This window comes from Sinocyclocheilus rhinocerous, unplaced genomic scaffold (genome assembly GCF_001515625.1).
Source record: "Sinocyclocheilus rhinocerous isolate Xijiao unplaced genomic scaffold, SAMN03320098_v1.1 scaffold2321, whole genome shotgun sequence".
Classification (NCBI taxonomy): Eukaryota; Metazoa; Chordata; class Actinopteri; order Cypriniformes; family Cyprinidae; genus Sinocyclocheilus; species Sinocyclocheilus rhinocerous.
This window is the reverse complement of record NW_015661043.1, coordinates 222,979-244,481: the sequence shown is the minus strand read 5'-3', so window position 1 is coordinate 244,481 and position 21,503 is coordinate 222,979. Positions and strand designations below refer to the sequence as shown.

Below are 21,503 nucleotides of genomic sequence, written 5' to 3'. Positions count from 1 at the left end.
AGGACAGAATGGTACAAATCCGTTGAAAAGCAATTTCACAACAAAATAACAGATCAAACTGAATATATTTTGTATTCTACACTTTCAATGTGGACTTCATGTCACACTGCAGGCACTGCTGTGACTAATCAAATCAGCTGCTAATCTATATCTATATCTGTGTAAGATCAAAACTCACAGGTATGACAGGAGACGCCAGACGTTTATTCGCCTGGAACTGACCAGGAAGAACTCCAGGCACAGTGTTTACAATCACATTTCCACTTACTGTAGCTGTTGCTGAAGTTAAAACAGAAACATACATAGATCAGCACTTATATAAACAGCACTCACAACTGGATCAACAAGTACAGGTAAAAGTTGTGTAATGTGATAATACCTGGCTGGATGCTTGTGCCCACTGCAGCGGTCTTGATAGCTCCAGTCTTGAGAATCAACAATACCCAAATAAGATCAACATCATATAGCCTTATACCTTACTATATAATACACCACTGTTTAAAAATGTGGGGTCAGTAAGATTTTTTCTACTGAAATGAATACTTTAATGTGTATTAAATACTAGTTTAATACACATTAAACTGATCAAAAGTGATGATTGAAAAAAAATGACAATTATGACATTTCTAATTTTACAAAAGATTTATGTCAAACAGACTCTGTTTTTCTTCTAGTCTCTTTCTATGCATCAAAGAATCCTGAAATAAACATCAAGGTTTACATTAAAAAAATAAACACCACCACTGTTTTCAACATTGATAATGATAAGAAATGTTTCTTAAAATCAGCTTATTAGTTTGGTTTCATGTGACACTGAAGACTGGAGTAATGGCTGCTGAAAATTCAGCTTTTCCATCACAGGAACAAATCACATTTTATATAAATATATATAAAAATGTCAAATTGTAATATTACCATTTAAACTATATTATTTCACATTATTAGTGTTTTTACTGTATTTTTGATCAAATAAACAGTCTTAGTAAGTGTAAGAGACCTCTTTCAAAAATATTTACAAATCTTCCTGAACCCAAACTTTGGAACAGTTGTGCAAACATGAATAATATAAGTGTAATATAGAAATGAGTTAGACCTTCATCTTGGGTAATGTAGAGCTAAATACAGGTGTACGTAAGGTCCAGTGTGATATTAAACATGCAGTGCTGAAGGAGTCTAACCAGTACAGCGGTGTTAGGGACTGCTGCTGCTCCGGATTGGTTGGGCTGGGGCACTCCCGCCGCCTGTGTGGCCGGTGCAGTGGTCAGCAAGATTTTTTTACTGAAATTAATACTTCATTAATACATTCGTTATTCACTAAGGACACATCAAACTGATCAAAAGTGACAGCTAAGAAATTTCTAACTTTACAAAAGATTTCTGTCAAATTTTTCTTCTGTTCTCTTTCTATTCATTAAAGAATACTGAAATAAAATATCAAGGTTTTCATAAAAATAATAAACATCACCATCGTTTTCAACACTAATAATGAAAAGAAGCACCAAATCAGGTTATTCGTTTGATTTCATGTGACACAGAGGACTGGAGAAATGGCTGTTGAAAAATCAGCTTTGCCATCACTGGAACAAATTACATATTAAAATATATTAAAACAGAAAAGAGTTATTTTAAATTGTAATAATATTACTATTTAAACTATATTATTTCACAATAGTACTGTTATTTGATCAAATATTAATGTCTTCTTGTTCTTATCTTAATGTCTTGTTCAAATATTAATGTCTTCTTGTACTTAATCTTATTAAGTATAAGAGACCTCTTTCAAAAATATTTACAAAAATGCTCCTGACCCCAAACATTTTGAACAGTTGTGTATACATGAATAATATAACCGTCATATAGAAATGACTCTTAGACCTTCATCTTGGATAATCTAGGGCTAAATACAGGCGTACGTAAGGTCCAGTGTGACATTTAACATGCAGTGCTAAAGGAGTCTAACCAGTACAGTGGTGTTGGGGACTGCTGCTGCTCCGGGTTGGTTGGGCTGAGCCACTCCCGCTGCCTGTGCGGCCGCTGCAGTGGCCTGTGGCTGGGCTTGAGGCTGGGCAGCAGCTCCCTGAGGCTGGGCGGCTCCTGTAGTCTGCTGCTGTTGTTGCTGGGCTAACTGCTGAGCCCTCTGCTGTTCGGCTAGTGCCTATGGCAGCAGAGGATTGAGGAAAAGAGAGAAGAGTTCAATATAATAAATAAAAATGCAAAAAAAAAAAAATAACTTTTTATTTATTATACTTATTTTACTTATATCTCACCTTCTTCTCTTTAGCGATTCTCTCAGCTCTCTGAGAGGCGACCTGGATAGGAGGAAGAGGCTTGTCGTAGCTTATCCCGCTATAAACCATGGGATCAAGAATCAAGAAAGAAAGAATGAATGAGATGCTGTTTAACCTCAAATGAATATCAAATGTGACTAAAGATGTACAATATATTAAATATTGTATCAGTCAATTTTTATTTTTTTAATGATAAATTTCCAAGCTAGCTAATATTGGAAGCACAGGGCTGTACGTTAACCTTTTTTGCACATAGCACTGGTGCTACAGAGGTTGAAAATTTTGTAGCACAGGCCAAAAAGTTGTAGCACAAGTATAAAATGTCTGTTATCATGTCTGAAAACAAACACAAGTAATGGAGTTCACCACTTAAACAGACATTGATGTTCCAAAGAGCACAAAAAATACAAACCATCACAAAAATTGCTTTAAACAAAACAATCTGTTATGTACAAGCAACATTTTTCTTTATTTGCTAAAAATGGAAGAGTGCAGAAACATAACACCTCCTACACCTCAACAAAATATAAAATAAAAAAGAAAGGCAGACATTTAGGCCAAAGTGGGCGAAGATAAAAATCTGTGTCATTATTTTAATCTTTGTTATGGACCCTTTTCACAAGACTGTGATGACGCCTTTCAACGTTCCATCAGCATCATAAATCCTCCAAAGTTTTTCAAATTTTCATAAAAAAAATAAATAAAAATGTACGTACATTTATAACACTATTTTGTTATAATTACAAAAAACGAATTAACGCTAATGCGAGGGTGTTTCTAATACTGTGTCTATAGGAGTGACAGTAAATTTGACTTTGCTCTCTCTTCTGACTGTCATTCTCTCTCTTTTTTTTTTTTTTTTTGAAAGTCATGAAAACATTATCATGGAGTTTTTCTTTTGCTATTTGAGCAAATGGGAATGCAAAAAAAATATTTATATTTGTGGAAGTCTCCCATTCACCACTATAGATTTACCCATCTATGATGACTTCCGCTGCTGAGAAACCCGGAAATGTGAAAAGGGCCTATTAAAAAAATAAGCTGGTTTGGTAACCCATATTCTTCAAAATATCTTATTTTGTGTTCAGCACAGGAAAGTAATTAATACAGGTTTGGGACAATGCGAGTGAGCAAATAGTGACAGAAATTACATTTTTGGGTGAACTATTCCTTTAATGACAAGTGGCACCATGTTTAGTACTGTCCCTTTAAGAGGGACAGTATCCAAACGCATGCGTTTCTCTCTCAACGGTTTACTTTCATTTTAGACAACCAAAATGTAAGCCTTGTGTGTTTTTGACAGTATTAGATGCAAAATCAATCAGACTTGAAAGACAACTTAGTCTAGTAATCAGGTGCTGTTTTAGTGTGCAGTGTGCGCGCGCTTTATGTGTAGGCTATATGCGCTCAGAAAAAACGCATGTCAGAACAGCACGTGAATTAGATGTTTAAGCTGATGCAAATAATGTACTTTTGTACCATAACTACCAAGTATAATCCATGTCACACACACAAACAAGCACAACGAAATCACATCACACTATTAAGCGGCTGTGTTATGAACATGCAAAAACTGTATTGCACGTGTGCTACAGTGATAAATTTATTCATCGCACAGACCGTTTTTTTTGTAGCACATACGACATATATGTCGCACTGTACAGCCCTGAAGCAGATCACTTCAGGGCTTTTTTGTAAAAGCACAGTAACACGTCAAGAGTCAATACCTCTCAGCCAGCACAGAGGCATGCTTAGGATTCTTCTGGAATGGATTCATGCCCAGTCTAGAAACAAAAACACCAAAAATTATTTTTTGCTTTGATGAAAGCATTCTGGCAGAATGTAAATGCAATGTTTGTGTGTTGGACACTGCCTGCACATACAGTGGTCTTATTGGTGGGCTCCTCTTGCTAGCAATGATTTTCATCAGCTCAAAGCGGTTGTTGAACAGCTGGATCTGGGTGGCGTTGTCATCCTGTGTGTAGATCTGACACGTGCGCAGAGGACGACTATTCTTGGACTGCACAAAAAAGGAAGTGTTACCAAGGAAACAGCTAATAATATGTACTGAATTTTTATTATTTTTTAAATACCTTATAAATGCTCTTGGTCTTGTTCTTCTTAGGGTTAGCTTCATATATTAACTGTAGGATAGTTTGTATAATTACGTCACAAGGAAAATGTTGAAAAAAAATAAACAGAATGAAAAAAAAGGAATTCACAACCACATGATCCTGGTACAATCACTCACTTTGCCCTCCTCTCTGGGAATGATGACATTCTCATAGCGATTACGGCATTGTTTTGGCGAGCGGTAAATTCTGCTACAGGAGTTGACCACATCGCTCACCAGGTCCCAGTTAGGAGTGTGTGCTGGAGACACGATGGTCAGATTCAAAGGAAGTTCCAGTAACTGCTTCACAGCCTGTGAACACAGAAAAAAAGGCAGAATTACAACCTTAGCTTATCCATTTAACACACAACTGTGCGGTTAAACATAGGCAGTGATAATGCAATAACGTGATGGATCAAGTACCTGTAGCAGGGCCCAGTCCTCACTGATGAGCCACTCAGGGTTGTCCTGCCCAGCCTCCATGGCTGGTTTGAGCAGTGAGGGCAGCGGTTTGGCAAAGGGAGCCTGTTGCTTCAGAGAGAAGTTCTTCTTCTGGTCTTTACCCTCCCTCCTTACTTTGAGAAGACTGGCCTTATCAAAGAGAGAGCGCGGAGGAATCACTGATTCTCCATGGCCCTTCTTTTTCTTACGTCCCAGAGCTGACAAGGGGGGGGGAGAGAGAGAAAAAGAGAACATTTAGCATGCGTTTAAGCACAGTAAGTTCAGACTGAAAGCGTTTCTTGAGCAGTCTTACCTGACGGGTCCATGTGTCTCTTGCGCTCTTTGCGGACGTAGACTGGGGGCAGTTTGGATTCGGGCATAGGCGCAGTGTCATACATGAGGCAGATTACAGAGTCAATGTAGATATCGTTATCATCCTGTGGAGGAGTTGGGGGAGTCCACAGCTACAGAAAAGAGCAATAGTAAGAGTTATGAACCAATTTTCATATATTTTAAAATAAATACAGGGGTGACTCTCACCGAACTCATCAAGAATTTTACCCCAGAATCAAAAATAAACACATTAAATAAAAATTTATTTAGCTTTATTTAGCTACCCTTTAGATTGTTGGCATTGGAACATTATTTTTGATAAGCACATTTTCATCTTAATTTATCTCATTACATTCATTCATTATGCAAAAAAAAAAAAAAAAAAAAGAGAGACTTTTTTTTTGGAGTAAAATGTGATATAGACATGTTTTTGGGAGATTCAACCAAAATTCTTCCTTTAATTCTCTTCAGGAATGTGCAGTTTTAAACTTACTGGCATTATTTCTGTTTGTCCATTCTCATTCTCGAACACATACTCCTGTAAAGTGGAAGGGAACAGGGTATCAAATCTACACAACATGACATCGCTTCCTACTGAAAAGAACATTAGAATATTAGAATATATTTGTACCATGTTGTATGCATCCTCTCTGGTATAGGTGAACAGATCCTCCTCATCTTCTAGGATCATTTGCTCCGTTTTCTCTACCTTTAGTTTCTGTTGCTGCTGCTGCTCCCAGCCTCTCTTAGCAGCTTCTATGCGCTCCTGCAATTCACACAAACATTGACAATTAAACATTCTGTATTATTTACATGGCAGTCATAACATGTATTGTAATATGTAAAAATGTTTCATACCTTTATAACTTGTTCATCTTCACTGATGTGCAAGTACTCCAGATAGTGCAGTGCGTATCTCTCAATAGGAGTCAGCTAGACAAAACACCACAAATTGTGGTCAGAACCACTTTTTTTATTCAGAAGTGTTTTTTTTATTTATTATTGAGCAAGGAGAAATTGTTCAAAAGTGACAATAAAGACATTTATAATGTTACAAAATATTTGTATTTCATATAATTGCTGTTCTTTAGAACTTTCTATTCATCAAAGAATCCTGAAAAAAATTATTACATCTTCCACAAAAATATTAAGCAGCACAAATGTTTTCAACATCAATAAGAAATTATTTAGGAGCTGTACTGGTTTCTTTCAAAAACCGCAGTGTATAAAGTTAAATAAACAGAATTTGCATGTTAAATAACACAAATGGTTGCATGGTATAAAAAGCACATACGAGAACAATGAAATTTTCAAGTAACATTTTCTATCAATTTCAATAACCTCACCTGCTCCATGACTGCCGCCAACTCCTCTAACTGTGACGCCTCCTCTCTCACCCCTTCCTTCACATCTATCTCTTCTTGTCCTCCCACTTTCTCACTTTTCATGTCTACCTCTGTCTCCTCGACCTCATCTTGGGTTTTCTTTCGGATGGTGTTCAGGGCCTGGATGTAGGGTCTGGCCACATGAGGGGGGATAGATTCGGACGGGGATGGCTCCTGGTGGAGAACCACAAACTCCTCCACCTTCTCACCAGAACCAGCCTCCACCTCAAACAGATCCTGAATGGTGCGCTGTGAAAATCCAGCACATATTTATAATGTGAGCATTCCAAATTCTAGAGAGCTGCCTCTCTCTCTACTGAAACACAACCTCATATCTGGCTAGGTTTTGAAACAGTCCCTCAATGTCAAAAGTAACAGTGATTGCATGTGCGCTTACCTGTGTTAAAAAGGCTAGAGTGTAATCCATGCCCTGTGCAGCTACCTCTCGAATAAGGTCTTTAGTGCCATTCTTTAAAAGCTTCTCCTCAATTGAGTTCCCGCTCTCCAATCTGAGAGAGCACAGCATTAGTAAAAAAGCTGACAAATATAAACCTGACAAGCAAAAACATTTAATTAACCCATCAGTCTTACCTGTAGATGTGGATGTCTTTGGAGCGGCCGATCTTGTCACACCACTCCTGTGTGCGCAAGTCCATGCTGGGATTTAGGTCTGTGTCGTAAAACACGATGGTGTCTGCGTCAAACACATGGCCCATGGCTGAGCAGCAGCGATTGGTCAGGATGGTGCAGAAGATCTGTCTGTTGCGGTTAAACCTCTTGACCCGCTCCTGAAAGTGGTCGGGACATGAGGAACAAGATGGGTTAAGTATTGCATTTTCTGTACAAGATGATCAAGATGAGATGTTTATGTGTTGATAGCACTTCACTGATATGTAAGCATCATTTGAGGCCCCGTGTGGAAATTAATCCAACAGGGAGGGAAGAGCGCTCGCTAATCTGCCCTTTTAATTACAGCCCAGAAACCCACACAGCCTCAATGGGACATGGACTTGGCCAGGGCAACAGAGAATGTTACTCCATGTGTTTTACCTGTCTCTCCTCTAGTGACAGACTCTCATCCAGTCGTACATAGGTGAGGTGACGATGGTCTAAGAAGGCCTCCAGTATATCCAGCATGCTGGCCATCTGGGTGAAGATCAGCAGACGCCTGTTCTCAGCGCTCAGCTTCTGCAGCAGGATAGACAGCGCCTCCAGTTTTCCTGCAAACAGATACAGGAACATCAAAATTTAGACCATTAAACCAGTTTTATTTAGTACTTTTTTACAGCCGGTTGGAGACTCTGATTGCCATGTTAAATTGTTATTATTATTATTTTTTACAATGGCATTCTATTGTTGTGATATTATCCAACTCAGACAGGAAGTGGAATGTACATGGGCAACTCTTGACCAGAACAAGTTGTAAACGTTGCTTTATACTTTATACTGATATTTATAAATTATAAAGCCGACAATTATAACACATACATTTCCGTTCAAAAGTTTGGGGTCAGTAATTATTATTATAATTTTTTTTAACATTGTGAAATTGTATTACAGTTTAAAATAACTGTTTTCTATTTTAATAAATTTAAAGGATAATTTATGTGATGACAAAGTTGAATTTTCAGCATCAGTGCCACATGATCCTTTTACATTCCATTTTTGGCGGGATTTTTTTGAAAAAATATGGTCTTTTAATCACTTTAATGTGTCCTTGCTGAATAGAGGTATTTAAAAAAAATCTAAAACATAACATTTAAGTACAAAGATATATATAAAATATATAAAATATTACATTAAAAATATTTTAAAATCTTACCAACCCAAAATTTCTGAATGGTACTGTAAAGGACAGAATCGTAGCTCTATGATGGATAGAGGATACCATATTGGGAAACATACAATAGTATGCTTAACTGAATATCAGTAATATTTGTGAAATTTAAATCTGAATGTAACAGAGCTGAGGTGCTGTTGTGGCGCTCACCTGAATCCATCTCCAACATGTGTACATGAGGGAATCTGACGACAGGAGGACAGGCTAAGTTACGGATCTCTGCGTTGTGTGGAGCGGACGCTTCCTGTAGCTGTCGCCTGAATGATTTTTGTGCAAGACTGTAAGATGGTGGAGGATTGGACGCATACAGCTGAGGGGGAGGAGCCACAGCAGCAGGAAGTATGCAGGAGAACCTTTAATATAACAGGAAGCAGCATTAGATCACAAAAAGCTCACAAAACTGCTTTCATGGAAAGGAGTACATCGTCAAATCCAGACCTCTTCAACAAGGTGCCTGCTGCTGCCTCCTGTTCCGTGTTGGAGAGAATCGCTGAGCGGAGTGGGGCCACCGTGGACACACAAGTTTGCTGAGCCCTAATACAGCTGTCTCTGCCGACCCAGGACCAGCGGGAGTGCTGGGGTGTGGGGAAGGCTGGTGGAGGGCGTCCCTCATAAACGAAGCAGGTCTTGATAAGGTCAGAACCATACATCACAGAGCGTGAGGACCGCCACTCGTTGGCATGAAATAAACTAGCCAGACGCTCTTTCAGCTGCCTGTTTCTTTCCTCGCTTGACTCCTAATTAGACACAAAGACCAGGCTCAGATTTCAGAACTATTTGATTGACTTCATCAATTCCTTCAACATGTCTTTCAAAATCACCAACCTGTGGTATGGCATTTGTTGAGTGTTTAGCATTTGTTTCCATGGCTGTGGTAGCTTGAGTGACTGTGGTGCTTGCTTTAATGGAAACAGACAGAAACACAGAAACTTAAGTTTGAATGAACTAAGACAGCATTAGAACATCACATTCTTAGGTTAATAGTTCTCAACCAGTGGGCTGGGAACCACTAGGGGGCCTTAGCAGAATTTTAAGGGGACCCATGGTCTTTGGAAGACTGAAATTTTGAAAGTGTTATTTCTAGACCTAAAAAATAATTATAAAATCTTAAAAGTTATGATAATTTCTATAATAAATATAAAATTTTGGCAAGCTAAGCCAAGCTCTAAAATATTTAATTAGGTAGAAAGAGAGAAATGTTTATTGGAAAAAAAAAAAAATTGTATTAGGAATAAAGCGTGTAAACCCTGAAGAACATACTGTCCTTAAATCCTTTGAAATTAAATTATCATAAATGCTAAATTCTTTAAATATATTGCAACTCCGTTTCTATAATTAAAAAACAAAGATTGAAAACAAGCAGGTACAACCAAGAAGCAGAAATTTCCTAGCCTACATGGGGTCCTAGGGGTGTGCGATACTGACAAAAAATAATATCTCAATATTTTCTGGGTTTTTATCGATAACGATAATTAGACATAGACATTAGATATTTTGCTGATTGTTTTATTGTGCTGGTACCTTAAGGACTGCTGTGGACAGCAGACTCCTGATGTTTTTGATATTCTTCATATTCTGTGTGGTGGTCAGTTCACACTGATAGAAATTAATCTTTCCCAATAAGTTTAAATTGATTTTTACCTTTTATGGGCATTTTTACCTTTATAAAGCCATTTTTCTAAAAGTATGCATTATCTTTTGAGTCAAATTCTTACATTTAATCAGTGAATTAGAATAATAAGACCTTTGGGCTGTTACCAAGCAAATTAAATCAGTATCAATAAAATTAATCTGCAATGCAAAGGAAACACAGATGCTGCATCTGAAGTTTAAATGTGAAATGTAAAGCCGGAACGGCTTCCGCGTATGACCGATACTGGAAGTGAGAGAAAAGTGTTTATCACATTTGAGGTATGGATATTTTTCTTACAAAAACGCATGGATTAGCTAGAGGAGGCCTTTATTCACCCCCCAGAGCCGTGTGAGGCACATTTTATTATGGATGCGTGCGCTTTATTTAACGCTTTTTGGACTGTTGAACAGAAACACCCGCCCACTGCAATGATGGAGCTTAGAAGTGCCAGGACAATTTTTAACATAACTCCGATTGGATTTGTCTGAAATAAGAAAGTCATATATACCTAGGATGGCTTGAGGGTGAGTAAAACAAAGGCTAATTTTCATTTCTGAGTGAACTAACCCTTTAAGATATTTTCGTAGCTTCCAAATATTATGGCTGAACGACTGACTTGCGGGGGTGTGGAGGTGGCAGGGGGTGGCATACCTGAGGAGTTCTGTACAGGCACAGCCAGGGGTACAGTAGGCATCACCATGGGCGGCCCCTGTGGCCTGAGAAGAGGCTGTCCGGGGGCAGACACAATCTGCAAGATGTTGCCTAAAGCAGACACATAAACGTATGAGCGTCACATTAAGCCATATAATGAGGATTTACTGAACACACATAAAAACAGCTGACACAAGTGACTGGATATGGAAGTGAAATGAGACAAAGAGAGGATGAATATGGGCTGGACATTACCGAGTGTACCTTGGAGCTGCAGAGGCTGGCCGGTGGTGAGCTGCCGCAGCTGACTCGGAGACAAAGTGAACTTGTTGCCCTGGAACTGTAGGGTCACAGGGGTCTCTGGCTGGGCGATACGACCCTGCCCAACCAACTGAGTAACCTTCACTACATCTCCACCTTCAGTAGAAAACAGCTAATGTTAAATGATAGTGGCTGACAATTTATCTCTGAGAAGGAAAAAACATTTTAGTTAGTTTCGGGGTGAGCACGGAAAGGGACATGCACAACCACGGTGTGTTAAACAGGAAGAATTACACTTTTTTTCCTCAAACAAAAAACCTGTAACAAACAAACTGAAACCAGACTGATTCTTTTAGTGGAGCAAAACAAAGTTGGAGAAAATCTTTGCTTGTATAAAAGGTTTTCCATGTAACAATGGTTACATGTGACATGGGGAGCAGCGCCCACAAGCTTGACGCTCTTTACACCCACAGAATGGCAACAAAATAAACGGCTCTGAAGAAAAGCTGCAGTGAAAAGATAGGGAGGCAAAACCATATTAAAAAGCTTCTGGATCATCCTTCAGCTGTACTGAACAAAAAACAAAGAGATTAGTCATCAAAATGCAGAAGGGAAAAAAGAAAAGGAAAAGGGAATAAATATGTCAAAAAAAGAAGACGTGAATAAATTGGAGGCAGCGGGTTCAGTCCGGAGAAATTTCTGGAGGGCTCATGCTTGTTTGTGAAGGGTGAGGAGAGAAACCACCATAGGTCATCTGCTGAAGATTTTCTGCACTTCAAATCAGATTGGAAATATGCCAACTTTATGGTGTCGATTTGGCTGAATTTGAGTTGAGTATCACCATTAGTTTTTTTGGTGGAAGTCTGCATGCATGTTAGCCCACTTCAGCAGAGCCGTACTGTAGTCTCTGATCTTCACTGAGGTCGTTTACTGCTGTGCTTGGGGGCATGATAAGAAGGAAACAGGTGCACAAGGGAGAGGGCGCAATGGAGAAGGCCCATCTGCGGTGAGTGATGATGAGGCCACTTACTAGGCAAGCGTGCCTTGGCCTGGGAGCTGAGCACCAGCCTCTGGGGTACCAAACTGGGCTGGAGGGGGTGGGCGGCAGGGGCATGGGGGACCACAGCAGGCATAGTGGTGACCCTTGTCACACCCACAGCCAGAGGGGTAGAAGGGGGGTTAGGGGTGGCTCCTGTTAAGAGTGATCCTGATGAGCTGCTGATTGCAGAGGCTAAAAAGGAAGAGGAGTTAACAGTCTGAATTAGGGCTGCACGATAAATTGAAATGAAATCGAAATCGCGATTAGACTGAAGCTGCGATTGTCATGCGTGTCTTGTCAGTGAAGCACGAAATCGCGATTAGACTGAAGCTTCGATTGTCATGCGTGTCTTGTCAGTGAAGCACGGTTCTGTGATCAGTAGTAAATCTCCATCTGAAGGCCAGAGGGCGCTCTCGCATGGAAACTCCAAATACGCCCCGCAGAAGAAACCCGGGGGTTGCTGAATAAACAGAAGATTTAAATGCTTTCGTTGATTCAACGTGACTAATAAACACATGACTACGGCAATATATGGTTTATCTGAGTTTGTCTTATTATAATTTTCAATATAATAAAGTATATCTATAATGAAATGCTAATCGACATAGCCTTTATCATTGCTTAGTAGGGGTGGCTCCTGTTAAGAGTGATCCTGATGAGCTGCTGATTGCAGAGGCTAAAAAGGAAGAGGAGTTAACAGTCTGAATTAGGGCTGCACGATAAATTGAAATGAAATCGAAATCGCGATTAGACTGAAGCTGCGATTGTCATGCGTGTCTTGTCAGTGAAGCACGGTTCTGTGATCAGTAGTAAATCTCCATCTGAAGGCCAGAGGGCGCTCTCGCATGGAAACTCCAAATACGCCCCGCAGAAGAAACCCGGGGGTTGCTGAATAAACAGAAGATTTGTAGCTGGATAAACAGAAGATTTAACTGCTTTTATTGATTCAACGTGACTAATAAACACACGACTACGGCAATATATGGTTTATCTGAGTTCTTATTATTATAATTTTTATCATAATAAAGTATATCTATAATGAAATGCTAATCGACATAGCCTTTATCATTGCTTAGAATACTATGAAATATGTTGCGTCTTATTCTGTGTAAAAGAAGCCACATCATCTCACAGAAGGATTTATTTCAAACACTCGACTGATGTTATGAAGTGAGTTTGGAGTAAAAACATGTTATTAAATGTGGTATTTTTACTTGCTTTCAGATGGAGCAGCATTGACTACACAGAGCCGTAGTTCACTGACAAGCTACGCAAACAGCTTTTATTATCGCGAACGATTTCATAATCGTATGATTATATCGTCTGCGATTTTTTTGCGTAGCTTGTCAGAGATCTACGGCTCTGTGTAGTAAATGCTGCTCCATCTGAAAACAGGTGATGGAGATTTACTACTAATCACAGAACCGGCTTTACTGACAAGATGTGCATGACAATTGCATTTGACTAATCGTGCAGCCCTAGTCTGAATGGACCAATCAGAGCGAGTGTAATGGGGTTGGAGGATTACATTTTTTTAATCTTCTAAATAAAAAGTTATTTGGGACATAAAATATTACAAAATATTGATTTTTGTTTGGTGGTGAGAGGTGCTGGCCTATGCAAAACTCAGCTATAGTGCCAGGGAATTGCCATGTGCCTGCTTGAAGTCACAATGAAATTAAAGCTGACAATTGTTTTATTTATTATGATTATTATTTTAATGGAACATTGCTGTTTAATGAAGCAATTCAATAATTACAGCAACTAACAAATGACAAAAATCCAATCAATTCCCAATGGACAAAATGAAGTCCCAGCCTACATTTTGATCGCAATTTCCATTTAATGGTGATTTTAAAGAAATAGTTCACCAAAAAATGAAAATTCTGGGGTTAGGGATTTCACTGAACCCTCAGAAGGCATAAAAAATATTATTAAAAATTATTATTTTTACTTGCTAAAGGGCAGCGTGCAAACAGATTTATGAAAGAAAGATTTATGAAATGTATTATTTGAAATGGAATTTTGTATTAGTTACAATAAGTTCGGCATCCCAATTGAAACCCAAACATTGAATCAAATTTTTGCAAAAGCACCGCCAAAGTTTACCCTTGTTTTACCCCACTGTATCTGCGTATTTTGGCAAGTCTTTGAATTTTGGCTTGCACTTCTGTAACCAAATTTATTTTCCAATTTTTAAGCACAACCATTGTAAACACCCTCTGGCTAGCCATGACCCAAACTCTCGCTACAGGTTTAGTTGGAAAAAGACTGACGGATCTGAACCAACCGCTCTAAATGTGTTTGATGGTGCTTGGGAGGCTCAATGTTTACACCTTTGGGAGAGATAAACCCATTAATGGCATGTTTATAGTAGTTAATGTACAATAAACTGGCTTAAGATAATGTATTCTGACATAAAATAAATCTTACAGATGTCACCATTAAGTAAGATGGCCAAAAAAAAAAAGCACACACACAAAATAACTGACGTGAGCATATTTTTAGGGAAGAAGCACAACTACAAAAATATCATACCACTTCACAAAAACTTACAGATTGTGAAACAGTTCTGGGTGTAAGTGTGGGAACACGTTTGTCTAAGATGATCCACAAGAAGGGGTCTTACCCTGTGCAGAAGTGGTTGTGGTAAGAGGTGATTTGCCTCTGGGCTGTGGGCTTGGAGCTGCAGTAGCAGGGTTGGTAGTGGTGGTGGGGGCAGTAGTCACAGCAGTGGCACGAGGGGCTTGAGTGGTGCTGCTAGTTATGGGGACCAGGTGCCCCTCTGGTTTTGTTCCATACTGCACCGGCAGGAACAACCTGAAATTAAAATTATGCCACAATCAGTATCAATTCATATGGACCAATCCTGTTGTACATGTACACATCATAATGAAAAATAAAATAAAAAAAGAATAAATAAAATAACAAATTCTCTTTCATAATTAGGTGATACAATAACGTTTAGCATTTAATGTTTGCATTTGTATTTAATAGAAAAACACCTGCAACATGTTTATTCACTCAACAAGAATGTAATTTCATGCATTATTCTGAAGGAAGTGACAATTTTTGGTGTAAAAACAGCAGCATCAACATGAGTATTTTCAGTGTATTATGGTATTAATTGGTTTGTCTCATTTAAAAATATTATGTTCCGTTAATAAAACTACAGAAATCCATATGATATAATTATGGCAGGTATGTGTTCAGAGCTGATAGGTCTGCATGGATGGATGGACACCTCATAGGTTTGATCTTGCATGGTCTGGGTCTGGCTGGTGGATCGCGTGCATTATAGATCTCTTCAATCAGCTGTTTGTTCATTCTGAGTTTAGGCAGAGCCTCCTCGGCCTCATAACGTGTCAATCTGCCCTCGTTACCGATCAGGTCAAACAGTGACATATCTACAGTCTGGAAAAGAAAATGAAAATGGCCTATAAGTCAACAAACATTTTTCTTCTATATTCCACAATCCAAGTGTTTATTTATCTTCCTAACCTTCCACTGGTCCTGCTGCAGGGCTGTGAGCAGTAATGATGGGGTGTTGTACTGCAGTGGCTGACATATGTAAGAGTTGTGTGTGTCTCTGGGCTGGATCAGGTCTGGATGGTTGCAGATCTTCTGCAGCTGCATAAGAACCTCCAGGACTCTGACAAAATGTCCAGTCTTCAGTGCTTCCTGTGCACTAGAAGGCAGTAGAAAAGCAGAGTATCACTCAAAACAGATGAACTGGAAAAGAGCTGGTTAAGATTGTGTTTGGCTGAATGTGTTCTGTGCTGACCTGGGCTGGATGAGGATGTCCTCATACATGCTCTTTTGCCTCTTGGACAGACGGCACTTGAGAATGTGCTCATACTTCTTAGGCATTTGCTTCTCCACGTCTCTCTTGGAACGGCGCAGGATGAAGGGCTGAATCATCTACAGCAGAAAGGAAGAAAACAAAACTAGGATTGTGGTGCTCGAGCAAGATAGTTAAGCAAAAGTGTATCATTCTGTGGTGAAAGTCACCAGAAACAACTTCCAGCAAGCCTCACCCTGTGCAGTCTGATGACCAGTTTGTGGCAGTAGTCCTGGTTCTGATCAGTGCCGGGTTTGATGGGGAAGCTGAGGTATGGGTGAGTGATTCCAGGCAGGAGGAAGTGGATCATGGTCCATAACTCTTTCAGAGTGTTCTGCAGAGGTGTGTTGATTAAGAGAATCCTCTGCTGACTGTTGAGAAGACAGAGAGAAAAAAAACATGATTACTTAAAATCAATTACAATATATTAATGCATACTAGGGTTGTACCCTAATAGTCGACTAACCGTTAGTCGACCAAAATTTTATTAGTCGCTTAGTCACTAAGTTTTATATAGTTATATAGTAAGTTTATTAGTCGCTTCGTAACTAGTTTTATATAGTTAAATAAATAAAAATCCACATTGGCGAAGTCACTCAGATCGTTAACGGCTGGTCTATGGTAATACAGTACATCGGGCAGGATATCCAAACGCTTGCCTATCCTTTATCGACCTCAAATATGGCTTATCATCTGAAATATGTAAGTAGCAGCAACGTTACATGGCCGCTCAATCTAATGTTAACGTGGAAAAATGTGCGCTGTTCAAGTGTCTGTGCGGAATGTGGAACAGTAGCGCTTCACTGCATGACAGATGGAGGCGCCGGAGCGCTCACTTGCTCTTAAAATACTCCCTCATTTTTGCTCATACAGATAAGAGTAATACATCTTTCAAATCTGTAAAGACTCTACGTTTATTTTTGTGCACTCACAAAAAAACAAAACATTGCGCTTTTGTAAAATAATGAAAGCAACGGATGCACTATCTGGGGTCTCAGTCTGTGATCTTGAGAGCGAAACTCCATGTATACTTGTCTTACAGACATGAAAAATATATCTATAGAGAGCAAAATGTCAACTTTCAAATAAACCAATTCAAATGGAAAACAAATATTCTTAGATTATGTAATCCGTATGAAACATGCATACAGGCGCATCCACTACTGCAAAGATGACGAGTCAGTGTTGCCGACTTCATCTCTTAAACCGAAAACAAAGAAAGCGCTAGTTTATCAATGAATTATTAAAATGTTAATGCAGCCTCCTTACTGTTTTTCCCTGACACATTCATAATCAATAATTCTTCTGCCGGTGCGCTGTGGCAAGTTTATGCATGCACTTGAGCGCATAGGCTATGAAGGCAATTAAAGGCTCATTATTATGATTTAAATAATTTATTAATAAATGTGCGATTAGTCGACTAATGCTTCAAATGAATGACTACTAGTCGACCAGAAAAATCTTTAGTCGGGGTAGACCTAATACATACAAAGTATTGTGTAACAGTATAGTGTTATTATAAATGAAGCTAAAACTATTTTAAAAAATCCTTTTTGGTAATTGAAATAAAATAAAACAAAATATAGACATTAAGATGAAAAATTAAAATTAGAAGTGTTGCCTTTGCACTGACTGAAAGAATGTTTAATTATTAAAACTGAAATAAAAAAGGCTAAATACACATTCTAAAACTAAATGAACTGAAGCTACAAATTGAAACTTAAAATATAAAAAAAGATAATTCAAAACATTAATAAATAGTATAATATACAAATAATGCTAAAATAACTCTGATAGAGTAGTAAGGATGCATAGCACATATCAACCAATAAATGGCGGATATCAAATTTCTATACTTTTTGGTCTAAAATAATAAAATGCTAAAAACCAAAAATCAATCATTTTAAATGCTATAAGTAAAGATTAATTTTAATGGTGTTATTATTTTGTGCATTCCTCGTAAACAGCTGTTGTAAAAGATAAATCTACTGTGAATATTCTCTTAAATGCAAAAATGTAGAAAACATGACACCAACAGATACTGTATAGAAAACAGTTGCACTGTTCCTAACCTCTTTATGTTGAAGATGGTCTCCCACTGTTTCTCCGTCATGTTTTTGATGAGCTGCACCTCGTCTAGCACCAGGTGCCTCCAGCGCCTCCTCAGGAAGTGAGACTGATCTTTCAGCAGAAGTTTGTATGAAGTCACACACACATGGAAGCTGTTGGGCTCACACCACCTCTGCACACACAAGACAACAGTGGGAAAGTGAGAACATACACTGCAAAAATGGCTTATCTTACTTAGTATTTTTGTCTGGTTTCTAGTCAAAATATCTAAAAATTCTTAAATCAAGATACTTTTACTAGATTAACCAAATGACTTAAGATATTTAGTCTTGTTTCCAGGGAAAAAAAACTAAATTAAGCGCATTTTGCTTAAAACAAGTACAATTATCTGCCAGTGGGGTAAGTAAAATATTCTTAAAGCAAGAGTATTTTACTTACCCCACTGGCAGATAATTTTACTTGTTTTAAGCAAAACGTGCTTAATTTAGTTTTTTTTCCCTGGAAACAAGACTAAATATCTTAAGTCATTTGGTTAATCTAGTAAAAGTATCTTGATTTAAGAATTTTTAGATATTTTGACTAGAAACAAGACAAAAATACTAAGTAAGATAAGCCATTTTTTGCAGTGTACAAAAACATGGACAAAGGCTTGGGCAAAAGCTACCCAACTCAATTATCAAAGATTTCAATGACCTACAAACTGATTTGAAAACAACTTTGAGGAATCATCTAATGCAAAACTGATGCACTAACAGCTAGACCACAGCAACAGGGATGGATAAGACAGGTGGCAGTATGTGAGAGTACATAGTAGGCTAGCTGGCTTTCTCTGGTTCATACCGATCTCTTGTATCTGCGCTGCTTTCTGCTGCCGAGGTACAGGAGTATCTTCAGTCCAGGACACCACCGTTTGAACTCCATCTCCCAGTTTATCAGCTTACAGGTCCTCACCACCACTAAATGAGGCCCCCAGATACCTGCAACATCCACATGACAGCAGAATGTGTTGCATTTTATTCTTAAAATTACAATAAACAAATGCTTTGAGAAGAAAACCAAATGTAATGGTCTCTATAAAGTTGGTAAATGTGGTTGCTGGTGGTACCCTGGTTGCAGGCCAAGTGAGCAAAATAAGCCACAGTCTGTACGGTTTTGCCAAGGCCAGTTTCATCTGCCAGGATGCCGTTAAGGTTTTTGCGGTGGAGGCTTGCCAGCCACTCCACCCCGACCTGCTGGTACTCTCTCAGAGAACCGTGCAGCAGAGCAGGAGGAGAGGAACGACTCTGAGAGGAAAGGATTCATGAGTCATCAGACAATGTGAGACCACTTGAATTAAACAACTGCTTAAATAAATCTGTAATCATCATGTTTTAAACAGTCCCTGTGAGTAAGAGCGTAAATGACTCACAGTTAGAGTGGTCCTGGCGCTGCCTTTGGGCAGAATCAGGTCTGTTGCTGCAGCGACCTCAGCGATATCCTTGATGGGCTTCCCATCCGGGCCAGAAGCTGTCCGCTGAGCCCCACGGTACTGATCCATACTCAGCAAAGAGTCTATCAGCACAGCATCATGTGGACTGTCCAACGGAGAATCCATGTCTGAACGGAGAAGAGCATAAACTGTTACTGTGACATAGGGCTGCCCTTGTTTTTTTAATTAAACAATGGTTTACTGAACAAATTGCTCTTTCTTTAAATAAATTCAATTATAATCAAAATTTTCTTAGGGATAAAAATGTACCTCAGCTTCTGCTCTAAACTATAGGGAGCCCTTTTACATTACAATAAGGTTACAATTAACAACAGAGCCCAAACTTATATTCAATTACTATTTATTTTTAACTATAATAATTAACACTCAAATAAAAAAAAAATGTATGCAAACATGTTTTTAAATTAACTTCTAAATCATACCATTTCTATTTGTTATTGAAATATAATAATTTACAGAGTGGCTGTCATAACTTGTTTCATAAAAGATTTATTTGAAAATACATTACAAAATTAAGACATCACTAACAGGTAAAGTAAAATATAATGAAGTATATGGTCTAATATTTCGCAAAATGCTCTTCACTAGACTTAATTTCTCTAGCAAATAACAAGCTGTAGACACGGATTACTTGCCTGACGTAAATGAAATGCTACGTGACATTTTGTTTACAAGCCGTTTTAAATACTTCTTTCCGCAGTTGAAACACTAATTGAGCGATTACGTGAGGAGTGAGATGTCAATTCATGTTTATTTTGCGTTAAAACTAGCAATAAAAAGGGATGATCACGCTCACTCGCGCTTTTATACAGCGATCTGTCGTGCCATGTCAAAGAGCGCCAAAACAGCATTTATTGTCTGAATTTCCTGAAAAAAATGGAACGATTTGAAATAAATATCTACACATGCGTACCGAAATTAAAGACCCGTACCGAAAATTTTTGGTACCAATATGTGTATATTTTTCACATCTGTAAGGCAAGTATACACAGAATTTCGCGCTCAAGTTCACAGAGACCAAGACGGCAGATAGCTCATCCTGCCATTATTTTACAAAAGCGCAATGTTTTGTTGTTATTGTGAGTGCACACAAATAAACGTGGAGTCTTTTTGGATTCAAAATATGTATTACTCTTATTTGTAAGAACAAAAAAGTATTTTAAGAGCAAGTGACCACATTGGCGCTTCCATCTGTCATGCAGTGAGCGAGCAATACTATTCAGCTTCCACACTCCGCACAGACACTTGAATAGCGCACATTTTTGTTAACATTAAATTGAGCAGCTATGTAAAGTTGCTAACATATTTCAGATGAAGCCATATTTGAGGTTGATGAATGAAAGGTGAGCATTTGGATGTCCTGCTCGATGTACTGTAATTACCACAAAGACAAGCTCAGGCATGTGATCAGCCAGAGACAAAAAAGCAGGAAAATCTGACCACGCTCCAAGTCACGCCCCCAGCACTTACTATTAAAAATATATTTTAGCACATTAAATAATATATATAATATAATATCTTATATTGTAATACATATTATTGTCCTGTGAAAAATCAAAAGCAGCATTTAATAATCATGACAACAATATAATATATTATAGAAAGTATTAATAGAATTGTTATTATTATTAAAGTACCTGCCAAAAGTTTGGAAACATTACAATTATGATTTTGAAATAAATATCTTCTGCTCATCGAGGCTTAAATTATTTGATCAAAATAAAGTAAAAAAAAAAACAATAATATTGTGAAATATTATTACAACTTTAAAAAAGGTTTATATTATTATATTATTTTAATATTATTAAAACTTTAAAATTTTAATACATTATAAAATGTAATGTTATTCCTGTGATGCAAAGCAGAATTATCTTCATCATTACTCCAGTTTTCAGTGTCACATGATCTTTTTGTAGCATCTGGACCAATCAGACACACCATTTTTCATTTGATTTAACAAATCAATTATTCATCAGATTAACAAACGTTCACAGACCCCTCACCCAATAAACATACTGGGTGCCAAGTTGTCTGTGAACAAGGCCCAGGACCCTGGTTACCATGGCAACCATGACACCTTTGCTAGACCAGATAGACTTTACGACCTAATGGCATGTTG

The 21,503-nt window shown here is 38.2% G+C and overlaps 1 protein-coding gene across 2 annotated transcripts in view; it reads right to left on the bottom strand.

Moving 5' to 3' along the window:
- The window catches only part of LOC107726207 (E1A-binding protein p400-like), a 50,485-nt gene that overhangs the window by 10,364 nt on the left and 18,618 nt on the right, over positions 1 to 21,503 (bottom strand). For both annotated transcript variants that reach the window (XM_016535729.1, XM_016535730.1), the window contains 31 exons: positions 19,304 to 19,491; positions 19,001 to 19,178; positions 18,736 to 18,872; positions 17,898 to 18,067; positions 16,022 to 16,196; positions 15,769 to 15,905; positions 15,486 to 15,672; positions 15,229 to 15,398; positions 14,614 to 14,804; positions 10,940 to 11,101; positions 10,685 to 10,795; positions 9,226 to 9,299; positions 8,839 to 9,137; positions 8,551 to 8,753; positions 7,611 to 7,780; positions 7,152 to 7,348; positions 6,958 to 7,069; positions 6,522 to 6,809; positions 6,034 to 6,108; positions 5,807 to 5,941; positions 5,669 to 5,713; positions 5,156 to 5,306; positions 4,825 to 5,060; positions 4,540 to 4,713; positions 4,382 to 4,432; positions 4,172 to 4,308; positions 4,016 to 4,072; positions 2,268 to 2,346; positions 1,961 to 2,155; positions 380 to 425; positions 179 to 279 (listed from right to left, as the gene is read on the bottom strand). In XM_016535729.1, the coding sequence (XP_016391215.1) occupies positions 179 to 279; positions 380 to 425; positions 1,961 to 2,155; positions 2,268 to 2,346; positions 4,016 to 4,072; positions 4,172 to 4,308; positions 4,382 to 4,432; positions 4,540 to 4,713; positions 4,825 to 5,060; positions 5,156 to 5,306; positions 5,669 to 5,713; positions 5,807 to 5,941; positions 6,034 to 6,108; positions 6,522 to 6,809; positions 6,958 to 7,069; positions 7,152 to 7,348; positions 7,611 to 7,780; positions 8,551 to 8,753; positions 8,839 to 9,137; positions 9,226 to 9,299; positions 10,685 to 10,795; positions 10,940 to 11,101; positions 14,614 to 14,804; positions 15,229 to 15,398; positions 15,486 to 15,672; positions 15,769 to 15,905; positions 16,022 to 16,196; positions 17,898 to 18,067; positions 18,736 to 18,872; positions 19,001 to 19,178; positions 19,304 to 19,491 (4,631 nt within the window). The remainder of the gene's footprint in view (positions 1 to 178; positions 280 to 379; positions 426 to 1,960; positions 2,156 to 2,267; positions 2,347 to 4,015; positions 4,073 to 4,171; positions 4,309 to 4,381; positions 4,433 to 4,539; positions 4,714 to 4,824; positions 5,061 to 5,155; positions 5,307 to 5,668; positions 5,714 to 5,806; positions 5,942 to 6,033; positions 6,109 to 6,521; positions 6,810 to 6,957; positions 7,070 to 7,151; positions 7,349 to 7,610; positions 7,781 to 8,550; positions 8,754 to 8,838; positions 9,138 to 9,225; positions 9,300 to 10,684; positions 10,796 to 10,939; positions 11,102 to 14,613; positions 14,805 to 15,228; positions 15,399 to 15,485; positions 15,673 to 15,768; positions 15,906 to 16,021; positions 16,197 to 17,897; positions 18,068 to 18,735; positions 18,873 to 19,000; positions 19,179 to 19,303; positions 19,492 to 21,503) is intronic.